The sequence below is a fragment of the Trichechus manatus genome, unplaced genomic scaffold (genome assembly GCF_000243295.1).
Source record: "Trichechus manatus latirostris isolate Lorelei unplaced genomic scaffold, TriManLat1.0 scaffold00039, whole genome shotgun sequence".
NCBI lineage: Eukaryota > Metazoa > Chordata > Mammalia > Sirenia > Trichechidae > Trichechus > Trichechus manatus.
In genome coordinates, this window is record NW_004443975.1 from 10,494,791 (window position 1) to 10,510,204 (window position 15,414).

Below are 15,414 nucleotides of genomic sequence, written 5' to 3' on the forward strand. Positions count from 1 at the left end.
TAAGTACTCAAATAAGATAGGAGCGTGTGAAGAGGACAAGGACTCAGCTTGAAGTGTCTCCTTTTGGCCAAATAGTGGACAACTGACCATCAACATAAACAGGATAAATAATAAAATAAAATAGATCTACAATCATAAAATAAATCAATTGTTAATAATCTATCCCTAAAACTTAAGCAAAGGGGCGCAGGGGTTCAGAGCATTTACAAACAAAATCTAAAAGCCTTCAACATATTACCTGTTTTGTGCAAACTATTATAGAGAATAGTATGTTATGTTGTTGTTGGGTGCCGTCGTTAGGAAATGTTGAGTCGATGCTGACTCATAGCGACCCCTATCATTTTGATATCTAAAACATAGAAGGAGAGAAGAAAATTATTAAACACATCTAAACTTTCTGTTTAAAAAAAATTACCCACCATTTATTTGTAAAATTGAGTGTGTACAAAGTGTGTAAATATAACCATCACCATCTGCTGTTGAGTCGATTCTAACTCCTGGTGACCCCATATGTTTCACAGTAGAACTGCACTCCATAGGGTTCTCAATGGCTGTGTCCTTTAAGTAGATTGCCAGACCTTTCTTCCATGTAGAAACATACATTATATTAAAATATTGCACTTCTCTACTTAACACTTATTAAGTTCTAGGCACTGTGCTTAGGTTTTATATTAGATAATACAATTTCTGACCCCAGAGATGCAGTAAGAATGGAGATGCTAAACATGTAAGCAAAGAAGTATAGTAAAGTGTGTCAATTACTATGATAAATCTAAATAGTACAGTGAAGGCAGAAATCGTCACTTTGTTGAGAAGACGGGAGACTTCATAGACAATGTAATATCCTGAGCCAAGTCACATGGAAGAATAGGTGTTCACTGCACTGTTTACTTCATTATAATCGGGCAAAAAATAGATGGGTATGTATAGGATAGGGAGCCCTGGTGGCACAGTGGTTAAGAGCTATGGCTGCTAGTCAAAAGGTTGGCAGTTCGAATCCGCCAGCTGCTCCTTGGAAGCCCTGTGGGGCACTTCTACTCTGTCCTATAGAGTTGCTGTGAATCGAAATTGACTCGATGGCAACAGGTTTGGTGTAGGATAGAACATCACCGCTAATGTAGGCATAAAGGGGCCCTGGTGGTGCGGTGGTTAAGTGCTCGGCTGCTAACCAAAAGGGTGGCAGTTCAAACACTCCCCCCTCCCCGGTTGGCTCCGCAGGAGAAAGACCTGGCAGTCCGCTTCCATGAAGATTAGAGCCAAAAAAAGCCCTGTTGGGGAATTCTACTCTGTCACATGGGGTCGCTATGAGTTGGAATAGACTTAATGGCAACTCACAACAATGTAGACCACATAAGCTCGTTGGGTTTGAAGTACAGAATTTAAGATTATGATAAACCCAATCCTCATAATGTGGACATTCCCATAAGTAGTTATTATTAAATGAAAATATATGCTTCTTCATGACTTTTAAAGCTTTTTGAGCTTATTGGCAATAATGTTAGAAGTGAATGAAATAATCGATTCACATTTTAAAATTTCTCACATAGAAAAGGAATCATGTAAATACTATCATTTTGATTCTAGTAATATTTTCTTCAACTTTTTTACCAAAATTCTGTGGCTAAATAATTGAAAAAGCAAATTTTCTCGTTTGCCCTTTTAAGCTATTTGGCAAACAGGGATACACTTGCCTTAAAATGAGTTTTGTAATTTTCTAATAATGTTAAACTCCAGTAGCTTTGGGTTTTTAGTAGCTAAAGATTTGTAGCTTCTTCCTCAAGTTTGAGAGGTCATTATATTTAAAAAAAAAAAAAAAATCAAGTTTGGGTATCGGTGGACTGGGTGATTTACACAAAACCAAACCAACTCATAGCAACCCTATAGGACAAAGTAGAACTGCCTCATAGGGTTTCCAAGGAGTGGCTGGTGGATTTGAACTGCTGACATTTTGATTAGCAGCCGTAGATCTCAGCCACTGCCACCAGGGCTCCAATTTAGACAAAGACTTCCACTAAGAACAACTGAAATGGTCCCCTCCCCCCACCAATTTTTTTTTTTTTAAATCTATTTGGAGAACTTAAGTGGCAGTGAATAACTATGGGCCCACTGTCTGTCTGGGAGAGGAAAGAGCCAGAGAGGTGAGCCTAGCCTTTTGGATATCTGTTTATCTAGAAGCATGTGACAGTTCTGGAAGAGGGAACTGAGAAGCTGAGTAGAGCTATTGACAGACTCAGGACTCTGCTAGAAATGAATTAGAGTTTAGAGCTTGCTGATGAGCAGAGGGAGCCCTGGTCATGGAGTGGTTAAGAGCTCGGCTGCTAACCAAAAAGTCGACAGTTCAGAATTGACTCAATGCCATGGGTTTGTTTGTTTTTTGTTTTTGTTTTGGTAATGAGGAGAGTGTCTTGGTAGTCCCCCAGGCCATGATTTGGGACCCAGAAATGCCACCCCCTAGGAGGTAGTTTGACTTGGAATTAGACATTTACAGGACTGAAACCCAGCCTCTAATCATTTCAGTCACTGTTTGGATTGAGATGATTTGCAATTGTTAGTTTCCCTAGCTGCTTGCCATAAGCAAATGTAAATCTTCTCTGGAAAAATACAACATCGGCATTTCCCCACACGATGTCTGGCACTAAATCATAATAACCAGGCATACTAGGAGATGACAGGAACAGTAATAGACTCATTAGGGAATCCAGTTGATAAAGTTATCAGAAATTGACTTTAAAATCCTTAATATATCCAAAAAAATAAAAGATAAGAGTGAGAATTTCAGCAAAAAACTGAAACTTGAAAAATGAACCAAATGGAAATTCTAGAATTGAAAAATAACTGCTATTAGCAACTCAGTGATGGATAGGTTTTATAACAGATTAGAAACAGCTAAGAATTAGTAAACTAGAATATAGGCCAGAAGGAAATATTAAGACTGAAGTTAAGAGATCCTGAGAGAGAAAAAAAATATGGACTTATAAAAAAGAGCTTAAGAGGCACAGAGAATCCAGTGAAAAAGTATAATGTATGAGTAATTGGAGTCCCAGAAGGAGAGGAGAGAATTAGGCGGACACTATAATTGGAGAGATAATGGACAAGAATTTTCCAAAAGTGATAAAAGAACACCAACTTAGAAAACCTTAAGCAAGATAATACAAAGAAAACCATATATAATACCATACTGTTAACTAAATATAAAGAAAAAATCTTAAGAGCAGTTAGCAAAAAAATAAAAAGATGACTTTAAAGGAGCAACAATAAACTGTCAGCTAACTTCTCAATAGAAACAACGAAAGCTAGAAGGCAGTGGATTTCAAAGAACTGAAAGAATAAATGACAGCTTAAAATTCCATACGTAATAAAAATATTCTTCAAAAATGGAGCTGAAATAAAGACATTTTCTGACAAAAGTGTGCATTGAAAGAAATTCTACAGTGTGTTCTTCAAGATTAAAAATGATCCTTACAGAAGCTTGGAAGAGCAGAAGGAAAGAAAAGCAACAGAAAGGGTAAATGTTAGGTATACCTGAATTAACACTGACTGTATAAAACTAACAATACTATTGTTTTATGGCATTTAAAATACACGTAGAATTAAAATACCTGCTAAAAATAGCATAGGAATTTGGGGATGGACATAGGAGAAGGGGATGTTGTTGGAGATACGGTATTCTAAGGTCCTTGTATTTTTGAGGAAGAGGTAAAGGTACTGATTTATATTTGTCTTCGATAAGTCTAATAAAAAGAAATAAAATATGCAAGAATTAGAAAGGAGGATAAAGCTGTCATTTGAAGCTGACATGCTCATGTATTTAGTGTAATAAAAATGTGCAGGTAAATTATTAGAATTAATAAATTAGTTTAACAAAGTTTCTGGATACATGCTCATTATACAGAAATCAATCTTTTTTATGTACAGCCATCAAAGAGCTAGAACATAAAATTTAAAAAATACTATCTACAGTAGCAAGAAAAAATTATCAAATACCTAAGAATAAATCTAATGAAAGATGTTGAAGACATCTACACAGAAAGCTATCAGACATTTAAAAAGATCTAAATAAATGGTAGTATGTGATATCCGTGAACTGGAAGACAGCCTTGATACCATTTCTCCCTAGATGGATGTGTTAGCTTCAGTGCAACCTCAGTCAAAATGCCAACAATTTTTTTTGGTGTTAGTTCACAAGCTGAATATATAACTGTAGCCACACATAGAGGACGGAGAATAGCCAAAGTGGGAGGATATGCACTCCAGTGGCTATCAAGACTTGGTGTAAAGCTATAATAAATAAGACATTGTGATATTGGCTCAAAGATAGGCATATTGAGCAGTAGAACAACATAGAGTCCATTTGGACACTTGATTTCGGAAAAAGGTAAACTTGAAGCACAATTAATAGATGGTACTGGATAAATTGGTTAGCCATATTGGAAGGGGTGAGAGTTGAACCTTATCTCACACCATATGGAAATATCAATTCCAGTTGGATAAGAGATATAAATGTGAAAGGTAAAGCTTCTGTGAGATATAATATTTTCATGACCTTGGGACTAAGAAACATTTCTTAAACAGGATATTAAAAGCACTAACTGTAAATGAAAAGATTTCTAATTAGGACTTAATAAATTTTAAAAACTTCTCTTCATCAGAAGATACCATTAAGAGAATGAAAAGAGAAGCCACAGAATGGGAGAAGATACCTGCAACACATGTAACCAACAGTAGGGTCACATCTAGAATATTTAAAGGAGTCTACACATAATAAGGAAAAAAAAGGACAACTCAATAGAAAAATAAGCAAGAAATTTAATCTAAGCAGATATTCACAAAAGATAGCCAATAAAACATATAAAAAGGTGCTAAATTCTTTACTAATCAGGGTAATGCAAACTAAAGTAACAATGTAGTATTTATACCACCAGAACTGTTGAAATAAAGACTGACAGTCCCAGTGGTAATATTGCATAGTATGTGGAGTAATGGGGGTGATCGTACATTGCTGTGGAAGTGTAAATTGGTAATGACCAATTTGGAAAGCCACTTGGTGTTATCTGCTAAAGTTGAGCATAAGCATAGCCATGACAAGTCCATTCCTTGGCATATTCCCAACAAAAATCTGTGCTTGTGTATGCCGAAAGTCCTGTAGTAGAATGTTCATAGAGTCACTATTTGTAATAGCCCCAAACTGGAAATAACCCATATGTACATTAACACGAGAATGGTGGCTAAGTAAACATGATTTACACAATGGAATTGGATTCCCTGGATAACGCACATGGTTAAGTGCTCAGTTACTAAACAAATGGACGGTGATTCAAGTCCGCCTAGAGACATCTCAGAAGAAAGGCCTGGCCGTCTACTTCTGAAAGATCACAGCCATTGAAAACCTTATGGAGCACAGTTCTACTCTGAAACACAGGAGGTTGCCATGAGTCAGAACCAACTCAACGGCAGTTGATTTTCGGTTTCGTGTACAATGGAATATACCATAGTGAAATGAAAATGAACAAATCACAGCTACATACAGTAAATGGATGACTCTCATAAACATAATTTTGAGGGAAGGAGAGCAGACTCATTATAATACATATTGTGTAACGCCATTTAATTAGAATACAAAGACTGGCAAAAAACTAACTATGATGTTTTGGGAGGTGGAAGAATTTATGAGAGGGGCTTGTAGTGTTAATGTTTTATTTCTTAATCAGGAAATTAGCTATATGGGAACATTCACTAAGATACACCTTACGTTTTATATACTTCTCTGTATTTGTAATACTTCAACAATAAGTTAACGTGTTTAATAAGGGATATAGATTTTCTTTTGATTTGCTCATTTACTGTTTTAAGGTCAGACCTTTTAATCATCAGACAGTTTAGCTTCTGTCACTTTTCTGCAAGCTGATTTTATCCTGAATAATTGTTCTGGCCATTTTTGCCAGAATCTTATCAGGAGCAGGCTTCAATGAATATATTCATGATTTGTTGACTCTTCCTTGATTTTGCTATTTATTAGCTTGACTTTACAAAGCATTACTGTCTTTTAGGTCGTGATAAATTGTGCCATTCCTAAAGGGTTGAAGTACAATCAAGCTACACAGACCTTCCACCAGTGGCGAGATGCTAGGCAGGTGTATGGTCTCAACTTTGGCAGCAAAGAGGATGCCAATGTCTTCGCAAGTGCCATGATGCATGCCTTAGAAGTGTTAAATTCACAGGAAACAGGTAAGGTATCCATGGTTTCCTTTTATCCTTGAACTGCCGTGTATATGTTAAAGCTAATGTTTTTGACCAAATTTTAAATTGTATACATATTTGAAGGAGTTCTTGGGTTTCTCTTGCTTGTTACAGAAATGTAGACTTGTTTGTTGATAATAAACATATAGTCTGGAAGGATAATTCGATAATTCATTTGAAGTTACTTAGTAGTGTTCATCCTGCTCCAGAAACAAATTTTGTGGCAAGGACTTGAGGCCCAGAGAAGATGCAGTGGGTAGAAATTGTTTCTAGAAGTTGTTTAAAGGTTTTAGAGGTGCCCTCAGGTGGTAAAAGCAGTGAATTGCATCTCTTGATACTTTGCATGTTAAGAAAGGGGATATGTAGAAATAATTCACTTAAAAAACAAACAAACCAGGATTTAAAACTGTATACATGTTAGGAATGAGCTCAGATTTATTTTGGTTTAAAAAATAGAAAAAGAAAGAACACCAACCCATGGTTATCTCTTTGAGGAGATAGATTACTTTCATATTTCATTTTCTAAACTTTCTAGAATGAACTGAAGTACTTTCAAAAAATATATGTATGTATGTAAGAGCTCTGGTGGTGTAGTGGTTAAGAGCTCAGCTGCTAACCAAAAGATCAGCAGTTCAAATCCACCAGCTGCTCCTTGGAAACCCTATAGGGTAGTTCTACTCTGTCCTGTAGGATCACTATGAGTTGGAAGCGACTCAGTGACACCTAACAACAACTGTGTGTGTGTGTATATATATATGTAAACATACAAATATTATTCTTGCTGGTGTTGTGTATTTAGTAGCTATGCTGATGATATAAATGTGGTATAAACAAAATTTATGTATTTTAAGAGGAAGAAGTTATAGTCAGATTAAAATTTGATATTTTGTTGAAGGTATAGAATTTCAAAACCTGTTATAAATATTATAAAAATTATATTTATAGCTTGACTTATTCTAAAAAGGGTTTGAAGCATCTAGCTCATACGTTAGTGTATTTTAAGCATGAATTATTAGAGCAAGAAGACATTTTAGAGTCTTACAGAAACTTTGTTATTATACCCATACGTGTTTTATATTAGCTCTTTTGAGGAATTTAGGAGCTCTATAAATAACTTGAACACATAGTTATTATACTTTATTTTGAGAAAATAAACTACTGGAATTCTTTTTGTTTGCTACCGAGTATGGAAAATAGCACAGAAAAGGCTGTCTGTATTAAACTCTTATATGTAGATAGTCTCTCTGAGTCCCTGTTCTTTTCTCACAGGCATCAATATCTTGTCGGCTTTCTGTTGTGGGTATAGAGTTACTTTTCTGTCACCATAGCTTTACCATAGGGAAGAAGCTACAACTGTGGTTCTTAATATCTTACTAAGTAACTCAAATACATAATAAATACTAAAGGACCAAAGTTTGGCGAATTTATGAATGGCATTAACACTTGGCTTCCCCACGTTTGGAACAAACTAGCATTATTTTTATTTCTAAAACCTCAGAAGGGTATCAGCAGATATTAGGAACTAAATGTTACTAACTTAAAGCAGTTAAAATTACTGTTCGTCTTGTCACTGTGTTTTTTTTTAAACCAAATAGAAAGGATTGTATTTATCAGTGAGTACTCATATCCTTTGCTGTCAAAATGCAAGTGCTAATTAATGTTTTTTCTTCTGATGTTGATCTTTTGAAATTAGTGAGTCCTAATGTGGAGAGACTATGGTAGAGAATGTGATTCTTTATGCATTAAGAAACAATGTTCCACCTTGTAGAAAGTTTGGCAAATAGGAAAATCGCCCATCATCTCATTAGCTACACAAGCGTTTTGATATGACAAAAAAAAATTTAATAGGATTCTTAGATGATTTTGAAACTTTATTTCCTTCTCTTGTCATACTTTGAACAGTAATGCTATGGGCCGAGGAAAGAGAGAGAGAAAATGGTTTGTCCATCCTAGCAGTCCCCTTGCTTTGTGGAACCATTCACTGGCAAGGAAGCTTTTGGTTCTGTAGTGTTTTCATTGGAATAAAAAAAGCGCATAAAATACGGCTGGCATTGTAAATAGTCTAATTTGTTTAGGAAATGACTGTTTTCATAAACTACTTGTAGTTAAACACTGATTTCTGATTAATTTTGGATGACATTAATTGTCTTAGAAGTGGAGACATAGGAGGAGGTAGGTGCCAAGCATCAAAAGTGTCCTTGGGAAGGGATATAATGTCTTGTGTAGGTTCTCATAGTATGATAGGTATGTCCCACCTAGGTATTATCTTGTGGGCCTTTTTCCAATCCACCTAAACATACCCCAAAATGGAATCTTTCAGCCTGATCATATCTTCCTCTGCCAAAGCCGTTTGTTTTGGGCTCACAGCCAGTTCCCTGCTAAAACCATCTACTGTCTTCCTGCCAAAACCAAGTTGCCAAAACTTAACTTGCTTGTCCCCTCCCTTAACAAACAATATACCCAATAAAACCCTAATCAAAAGCAAAAAAGTCCAAACTTATTCATAAAGATAACTACAGATGTTAGTCTTGACTGTTTCTTCACATTTTACTACTGAATTACGGTTATTCCATATTGAATATTTCTGTTTAGTTTTTTATCACTAGGTGTTAGTGTCAATATTACCCATTGAATGCCACTATTGATCAGTGTTTCTCAGTGATTTTCAGACTTTAAGTTATGGATAACTTTGTTTACACAAAATCTTTTGCAGAAGCTCAGTATATACACAAAAAAACGGCGCTTCTCTGATTAATGTGGGGGCTGGGGGCCCAGAGCTACCAAGTCACCCACATGATTCCACGACCAACCCATCTTTCTCGCCAAAACACACAGTTCCCTCTCCCTCGCCCTGCAAGTCTCCTGAATCTTCCAACAAAGTTTTTTTTTTTTTTAATTAAGAATAAATAGCTTTCTGTGAGGCTAGTCATACTGACCTTTATTAGGTGCTTTGTATGTGTATTTAATAATTTCCATTACTTTTATGTAAAGGGTGGGTGGCAGGAATGTTTTCCTTTATTTTGTTTTTAACTTGGTATGCAATTATCTAATATACTTGAAAGTACAGGAGGTGCTAAATACAGTGAGTTATATTTGGAATTAAAAAAAAAAAACAAAACCACACACGTTCACATGTTCTAACGTTTTTTAAGAAGAGCTGAGTTAGTACTCTTCTTTTATACCAAATGCTACAGTGTATGTTTTCTTTGTCTAATGGAAATTGACTTGATTTTAAACGAGTACATATCGAGACTGATATTTTTGATTCTGTATTATTTAGCAAGCACATTTATAGCATTTTGGCGATAATAGTTAGGGATTATATAAGATAGAAAGTCAATCCTTATGATGATTGGTGGAGGTAAATTTGTACAGTCTTTTTGTACAGTCTGTTTTATTTTGGAAAAGGCTTAACAGTCATTTGAAAGTAGGAAGTAAATTTTTTAAATCCTTTTTTTCCCCAAAGAAAAATAATCTGCACAGCCAGTAAAATGGTTCTGCTGCTTTTGTTCTGCTCAACCAAGATTAAGCATATCTTTCCAAGAGGAAAGATATGAGTCAACCTCAGCATTTTATCATTAACTAAGACGGCTTTTGCCAGGTTTTGTTTTTTTATCTGTTGAATATGAGAACACAGTCAAAGAAATTCTCTTTATGTTTGATATTTTCTTTAGATTTTATAATTAGTATTGAGGTTTCTTTTTTTTTTTTAAATGAAAATTGGACCTGGCGTGCCTTCCAATATAAGCATTTATATAAATCTTCACAGCATTTTTATATCTCTTTGTGACTTATGTTTTGGAATTAATTGGGCAAAAAGAAGACAAGAATCTCAAAAAGTTTCTTGAAAGACTTTATAGTGACACTTTCATTTTTCAATCCTCCAGATTGCTCATATTTGTGGGAGCAATATTAAGCTTATAGCATAAACAAAAAATGTCATCAAATAAACATGTTTTGAGCATAGGTGCTATGCTAGGTACTGAAAATAATAGTAGCATAAGGTCTGTCATTTGCTTTTCGGGCAAAATTAGAATATATTTCTTGAAATGTTATGTATGATGCAGAAAGGCCTTTGGAATACCAAAGAAAGTGCTAGGGTCAGGGAAGGTTTTGAAGAGGAGATGATGCTTGAGTTACGTTTTGATGAATGAGTAGGCTCCGTGAGTGATAGAAGAGCATTTTAGATAGGCATGGAGTCATGAGAGTTAGGAGCAGTTGCAAAACGGGAAGTAGACCATGTTGTAGCTTGAGCATGAGAATGAGGGAACTGGCAGGAGATAGACCTGAAAGCTTGGGAAGGGCCTTGTGTTCTTGCTGAGGAGTAATATTATCATGTAGGTGGTAGAGAGTCATTGAATGGTGATAAATAAATGTTTGATATGATCCAATGTGTGCTTTAGGACAAATGTAATGGATTGGTGAACATGCAGTTACAGGCATAATGATCAGTTACAAGGCTTTTGTGATAGTGTCTGAGAAAGATGAGGCCTGAACTGACACAACAGAGAGAAAAGGAGCAGAGTGAAGAAGAGGTGACAAACTTATTTAGTGCCAGCTATACCTGCCAGGCATTGTGTTAGGCCTTCTGCTATTGATTGGGCAGAGCCCCTGGGTGGTACAAATGGTTAAGGCACTTGGCTGCTAACCTAAAGGTTGGAGGTTCGAGTCTACCCAGAGTTGCCTCGGAGGAAGGCTTTGGCAACCTACTTTCAAAAAATTAGCGACTGCAAGCCCTGTGGAGCACAGTTCTACTCTGACATACATGGGGCTGCCCTGAGTTCACTTGACGGCAACTGATTTTATTTGTTGGATATCTGCTGTGTGCCAGGTCTTGTTAATCTGCCATATAGATTACTGAGAATCTTTATGACAATCCAGCAAGATTGGTAGTATTATCCTTATGTTTAGATGAGCTTGGGACTTCATGTAAGGTCACTGGACTGCCAAAGGCCCCACAGCTAGATAATGGCATAAGTGGCATTTGTATCTGGATTTATTTTTAGAATTCACCCTCTTTCTACTTCGTCAGTGAGATTTAATGGGCAGATCAGGAAAGAAAAAATGGAGTTTTAAGATGATTTGCATGTGTGTCAGTTTGGAGCACTGGTGAAGATGGTACAATTAACCAGAGATGGGGAGGAAGAGGATGGGAAGGGGCTTTGGAAGAAATAGTGGACAACAGATGACAAATTTGGCTCTGGACATATTACGTTGAGGACATTTTATTAATGCTTTTGTAAAGTTATGTAAATTTGGATCTAGAAAGGCTTCCAAAAGTAATCTTGGACAGTATTTTTCAAATTCTTTTAACTTTACCAAACCAACTGACTCTTACTGTAGAAGTTCCATTTTGAAACAAATAAAGCATAGCTGTCATCAGTATTAAATGAGTAACAGTTTTGGGGTTCGGCTGGGTGGGATAGTCTTTTTGTGGTCATTATAATGTACTGCATTATTCTTACATTTACTTTTTCCAAAGTCTTCCCCGTTTATAAACTCAAAATCTTCACAATAATGTGAGGTTGATCTGTCAGTGCTTGTCACTCTCCCCTTTCCAGTAGGGAGACTGACTGGAGAAATGGAACTTCCTTGAGGTCACATATCACCTAGAAAGGGAAGCATAAGGGTTTGGGTCTTTTGGTCTTTTAGGCCATTTTGTTTTAATATATTTTTCTCTCTACACTGCCTCTTAATTCAAGATCTTCTAAACATTTTTTAAAAGGCTTTTGAGGGAGTCAGAGTAAGAAAGTAGTAAAATGAAGAACTTTTATTTATTTTTTTGTTTTGTAGGTTTTTTTTTTTTTAAGTAAAATTTTAAGCTCTTTATTGTGGAGCCCTGGTGGAGCAGTGATTAAAAGCTCAGGCTGCTAACCAAAAAGGTCGGCAGTTCAAATCTACCAGTTGCTCTTTGGAAACCCTATGGGACGGTTCTACTCTGTCCTGTTGGGTCACCATGAGTCAGAAGCAACTCGATGGCAACAGATTTGGTTTTTGGTTTTATAATACAAGAGAAAAAGTCATATCTGAGCTACAGATAAAAGTACTGCGTGGGTATAAGGGGATGAGATTTCTTCTAACTGGAGCAATCCGGGGAAGTTCACGACGAGGTGGCTTCTTGAGCTGGATCTTGAAAACTGGATAAAATGTAGGCATGGGGAGATGAAGGGGAAGTCATATCAGGCCAGAGGATAGCATCTGAGTGCAAAAGTGGGGAGAATGGGATGTGTTTGTAGAGCAGGGAGTTGTTTGGTTGGGCTGGTGGGAATAAAGTCACCAAGGTAAGTCTGATCAAGAAGGACCTTTGAGAGCTATGGGTGATACAGATTTAATGTAAGTTTTTGATCAAGTGGAATAATAAGCAAAGCTGTAGTTCAGAAATCCAGCAGTGTTTTGAAAGCAGGAGCTACTAGAGTCTGAGAGATAAGCGTTAAGTTCCCGAATGGAGGCAGAAATAGTAAGAATAAAGTTCAGATGGGAAGAGATTACAGTGATAGAATCAGGTGAGTTTAAACAGAAGCTGGTTGTCCTTTATCCCCTTGGGTAACTTTTTTCATTAAAAAAGAATTCTGTCTACTCATTCTCATATGACAATAGAACTCTCTAGGAGAGTATAATATTTGTTTATAGATGATGTGATACCTAAAATTATGTGTGCTATATCAAGGAAATCAGTAGTTTTGGAGAAATAAATAAATAAAAATGTAGTTCTGTGTAAGTTTGAGATTTTACTGTGAACCTGAGTCCTGGTTTTAGAAGGAAAGGTACATAGACACGGTTTTGGCTTTAAATAGCTCACAGTGTAGTAAAAGAAACTCAATTAATGTCTTAATTATTAAGGTGAAATTAGTGTTAAACCCAGTGATTTACTAACAGTTATCATATATGTTATATACGAATGTCCTTTTCCTTGGGAGATTATTCTGTTCAGATTAGAGCAGTGATTTTCAACTTGGTACCCATAAAACTGTTCAGGCAGGCCTGGGATCATTTTTAGTATTTTGGAAAGCTAAATAAATAATATGTGCATCATGCAGTCCAGTGATAGAGTTATGCCTATTAATTCAAATATTAATCTTTTTTGTTTTGGCCTGAAATTGACCAGATCTTTGTAGAGATACTGTTGTGTAGGGTTTCATCTTAGAAATTAATAGACATACTTGGATTTGTCATTTATTTTAAGGCAGTCACAGCAAGGCACTCAAGTAAGACCCCACAATGTTCATTCAGAGCCGGAGAATCAGAATTAATGATTACAATCACAGTGTTAGTTCAAGGGTTAGAGTCCAAATCTTTAGACTTTACACTTTTCTTTTAACAAGAGGTCTTGGGAGGAAGGCTTAACCATCGCTCAGACTCAGTGGAGGTCCCTCCTGGATAGGGTCCGAGGTCCGAGGCGGCGGGCAGAGTCTCAATTCTATCCCTGCCTTCTCTCAGTGAGTGAGCAGAAATTTAGGGTTTATATGTGAATCTGTCACCTTAGCTCCACACAACAAGGACCAGTGTGATGTTGTCTTTTCACCAGGGTTAGAGAGTAACCGAATGATGTATTTTCTCTTTAGGGTTGGAAATTGGGGGGGTTGTTTAGGTTTATCCTACGTTTTCTTACGTCGCAGCATGCCGGGTCAAAATGAACTTTTAAAGGTTGTTTACGTTATTTACATACTTCACATAAGTCTGTGTTTCTATGTCTAAATTCAGAAGTTTTCTAAATAACTTTTTAGTAACTTACAGGTTTCTAATGATTTATAGTAAATGTTAAGAAAAGGTTGACTTATTTCTGTTCACAATTTCATATTATGAGTGCTTACACATAAGTATTTGAAAACATAATAGTGACATACATCTTATGAGATTTGAGATCATTATCAAAATATACGGAACAGATTCCTGTCTAAAACTAGTGTTGCCATCGAGTCAATTCCAACTCCTAGCGACCGGGTGGGACAGAGTAGAGCTGCCCCATAGGGTTTCCAAAGCTGTAATCATTATGGAAGCCGACTGACTACCACATCTTTCTCCCGCAGAGCGGCTGGTGGGTTTGAACTGCTGTCCTTTTGGTTAGCAGCTAAGCTCTTAACCATGCACCACCAGGGCTCCTTACCTAAAACCAATCAGTTTTAATTAACTATTATTGACATGTTAGGAATTTTTGGATCTTGCAGTTGTGCGAGATACTCATAAGGAAAGGTAAACAGTGACAGTACCTGAACTGAACACTGCCAATTATATATCTTTGCTTACTTACGAAAGAACAAAGAAAAGAGTAATAATAAATATAGTTTCTTTGGACAGACTTACTCAATATTGAGTTCAAGAAGGTTAGTTAAAATAATAGCAGGGTTTCTCGCTGTTGAGAAGGATAGGAGCTACTGAATTAGACTTCTAGTTCCTTATCCTTGCAGACTCAATTTCCAGCCTCTTCCCTAGCCTTTCTCATCCAGGGTTCCAGGAGAAAATCCAGCCCTACAGAAAATGATTTGGGTGACTTATCTCTCATTTCTTCCAAGGGTGGCACAGAGCTAGTACCATTCTAGATTCTTAGGAGAGAAGTGATTCTTTACCTACTATGGATAACTTAGGGCATTAGGGCATACATCCCTTGAAAGGCTCATTCTCTTTTGTACTTTTTCCTTGGCCTTTCTTTCCATTTGCTTCCTGATCACACATTTCACCCTGGAGAACTGCTTTGTAGTCCAGGCCTGGAATTGGGACCAGAAAATAACTATGGATTTTTCCATAGTGAGATGTAAGTGAGATTACTTACCTGTAAGTGAGAATTCTTTATTTTCTTTATTGTACTTCAGGTGAAGGCTTATAGAACAAATAGTTTCTCATGAAACAGTAGTACACATATTGTTTTATGATATTGGTTAACAACCCTACAACATGTCAACCCTCTCCCTTCTTGACCTTTTTTTTTTTTTTGTGACAATATACATGGCCAAAGATACACCATTTCAATAATTTCTACATGCACAGTTCAGTGACATTGACTATGCTCTTCCAATTGTGCTGGTATTCTCACTTTAGATGAAGGCTTACAGAACAAAATAGTTTCTCATTTAACAGTTAGGACACATGTTGCCCTATGACAATGGTTAACAACCTCACAACACATCAACACTATCCTTACTCAACCTTGGGTTCCCTATCACCAGCTTTCCTGTCTCCTTC

At 36.4% G+C, this 15,414-nt stretch overlaps 1 protein-coding gene across 1 annotated transcript in view; it reads left to right on the forward strand.

The window, feature by feature from the left end:
* The window catches only part of ENAH (ENAH actin regulator), an 83,249-nt gene that overhangs the window by 8,650 nt on the left and 59,185 nt on the right, over window positions 1-15,414 (forward strand). Inside the window, exon 3 of the mRNA XM_023730865.1 lies at window positions 6,048-6,225. Within this exon, the coding sequence (XP_023586633.1) occupies window positions 6,048-6,225 (178 nt within the window). The remainder of the gene's footprint in view (window positions 1-6,047; window positions 6,226-15,414) is intronic.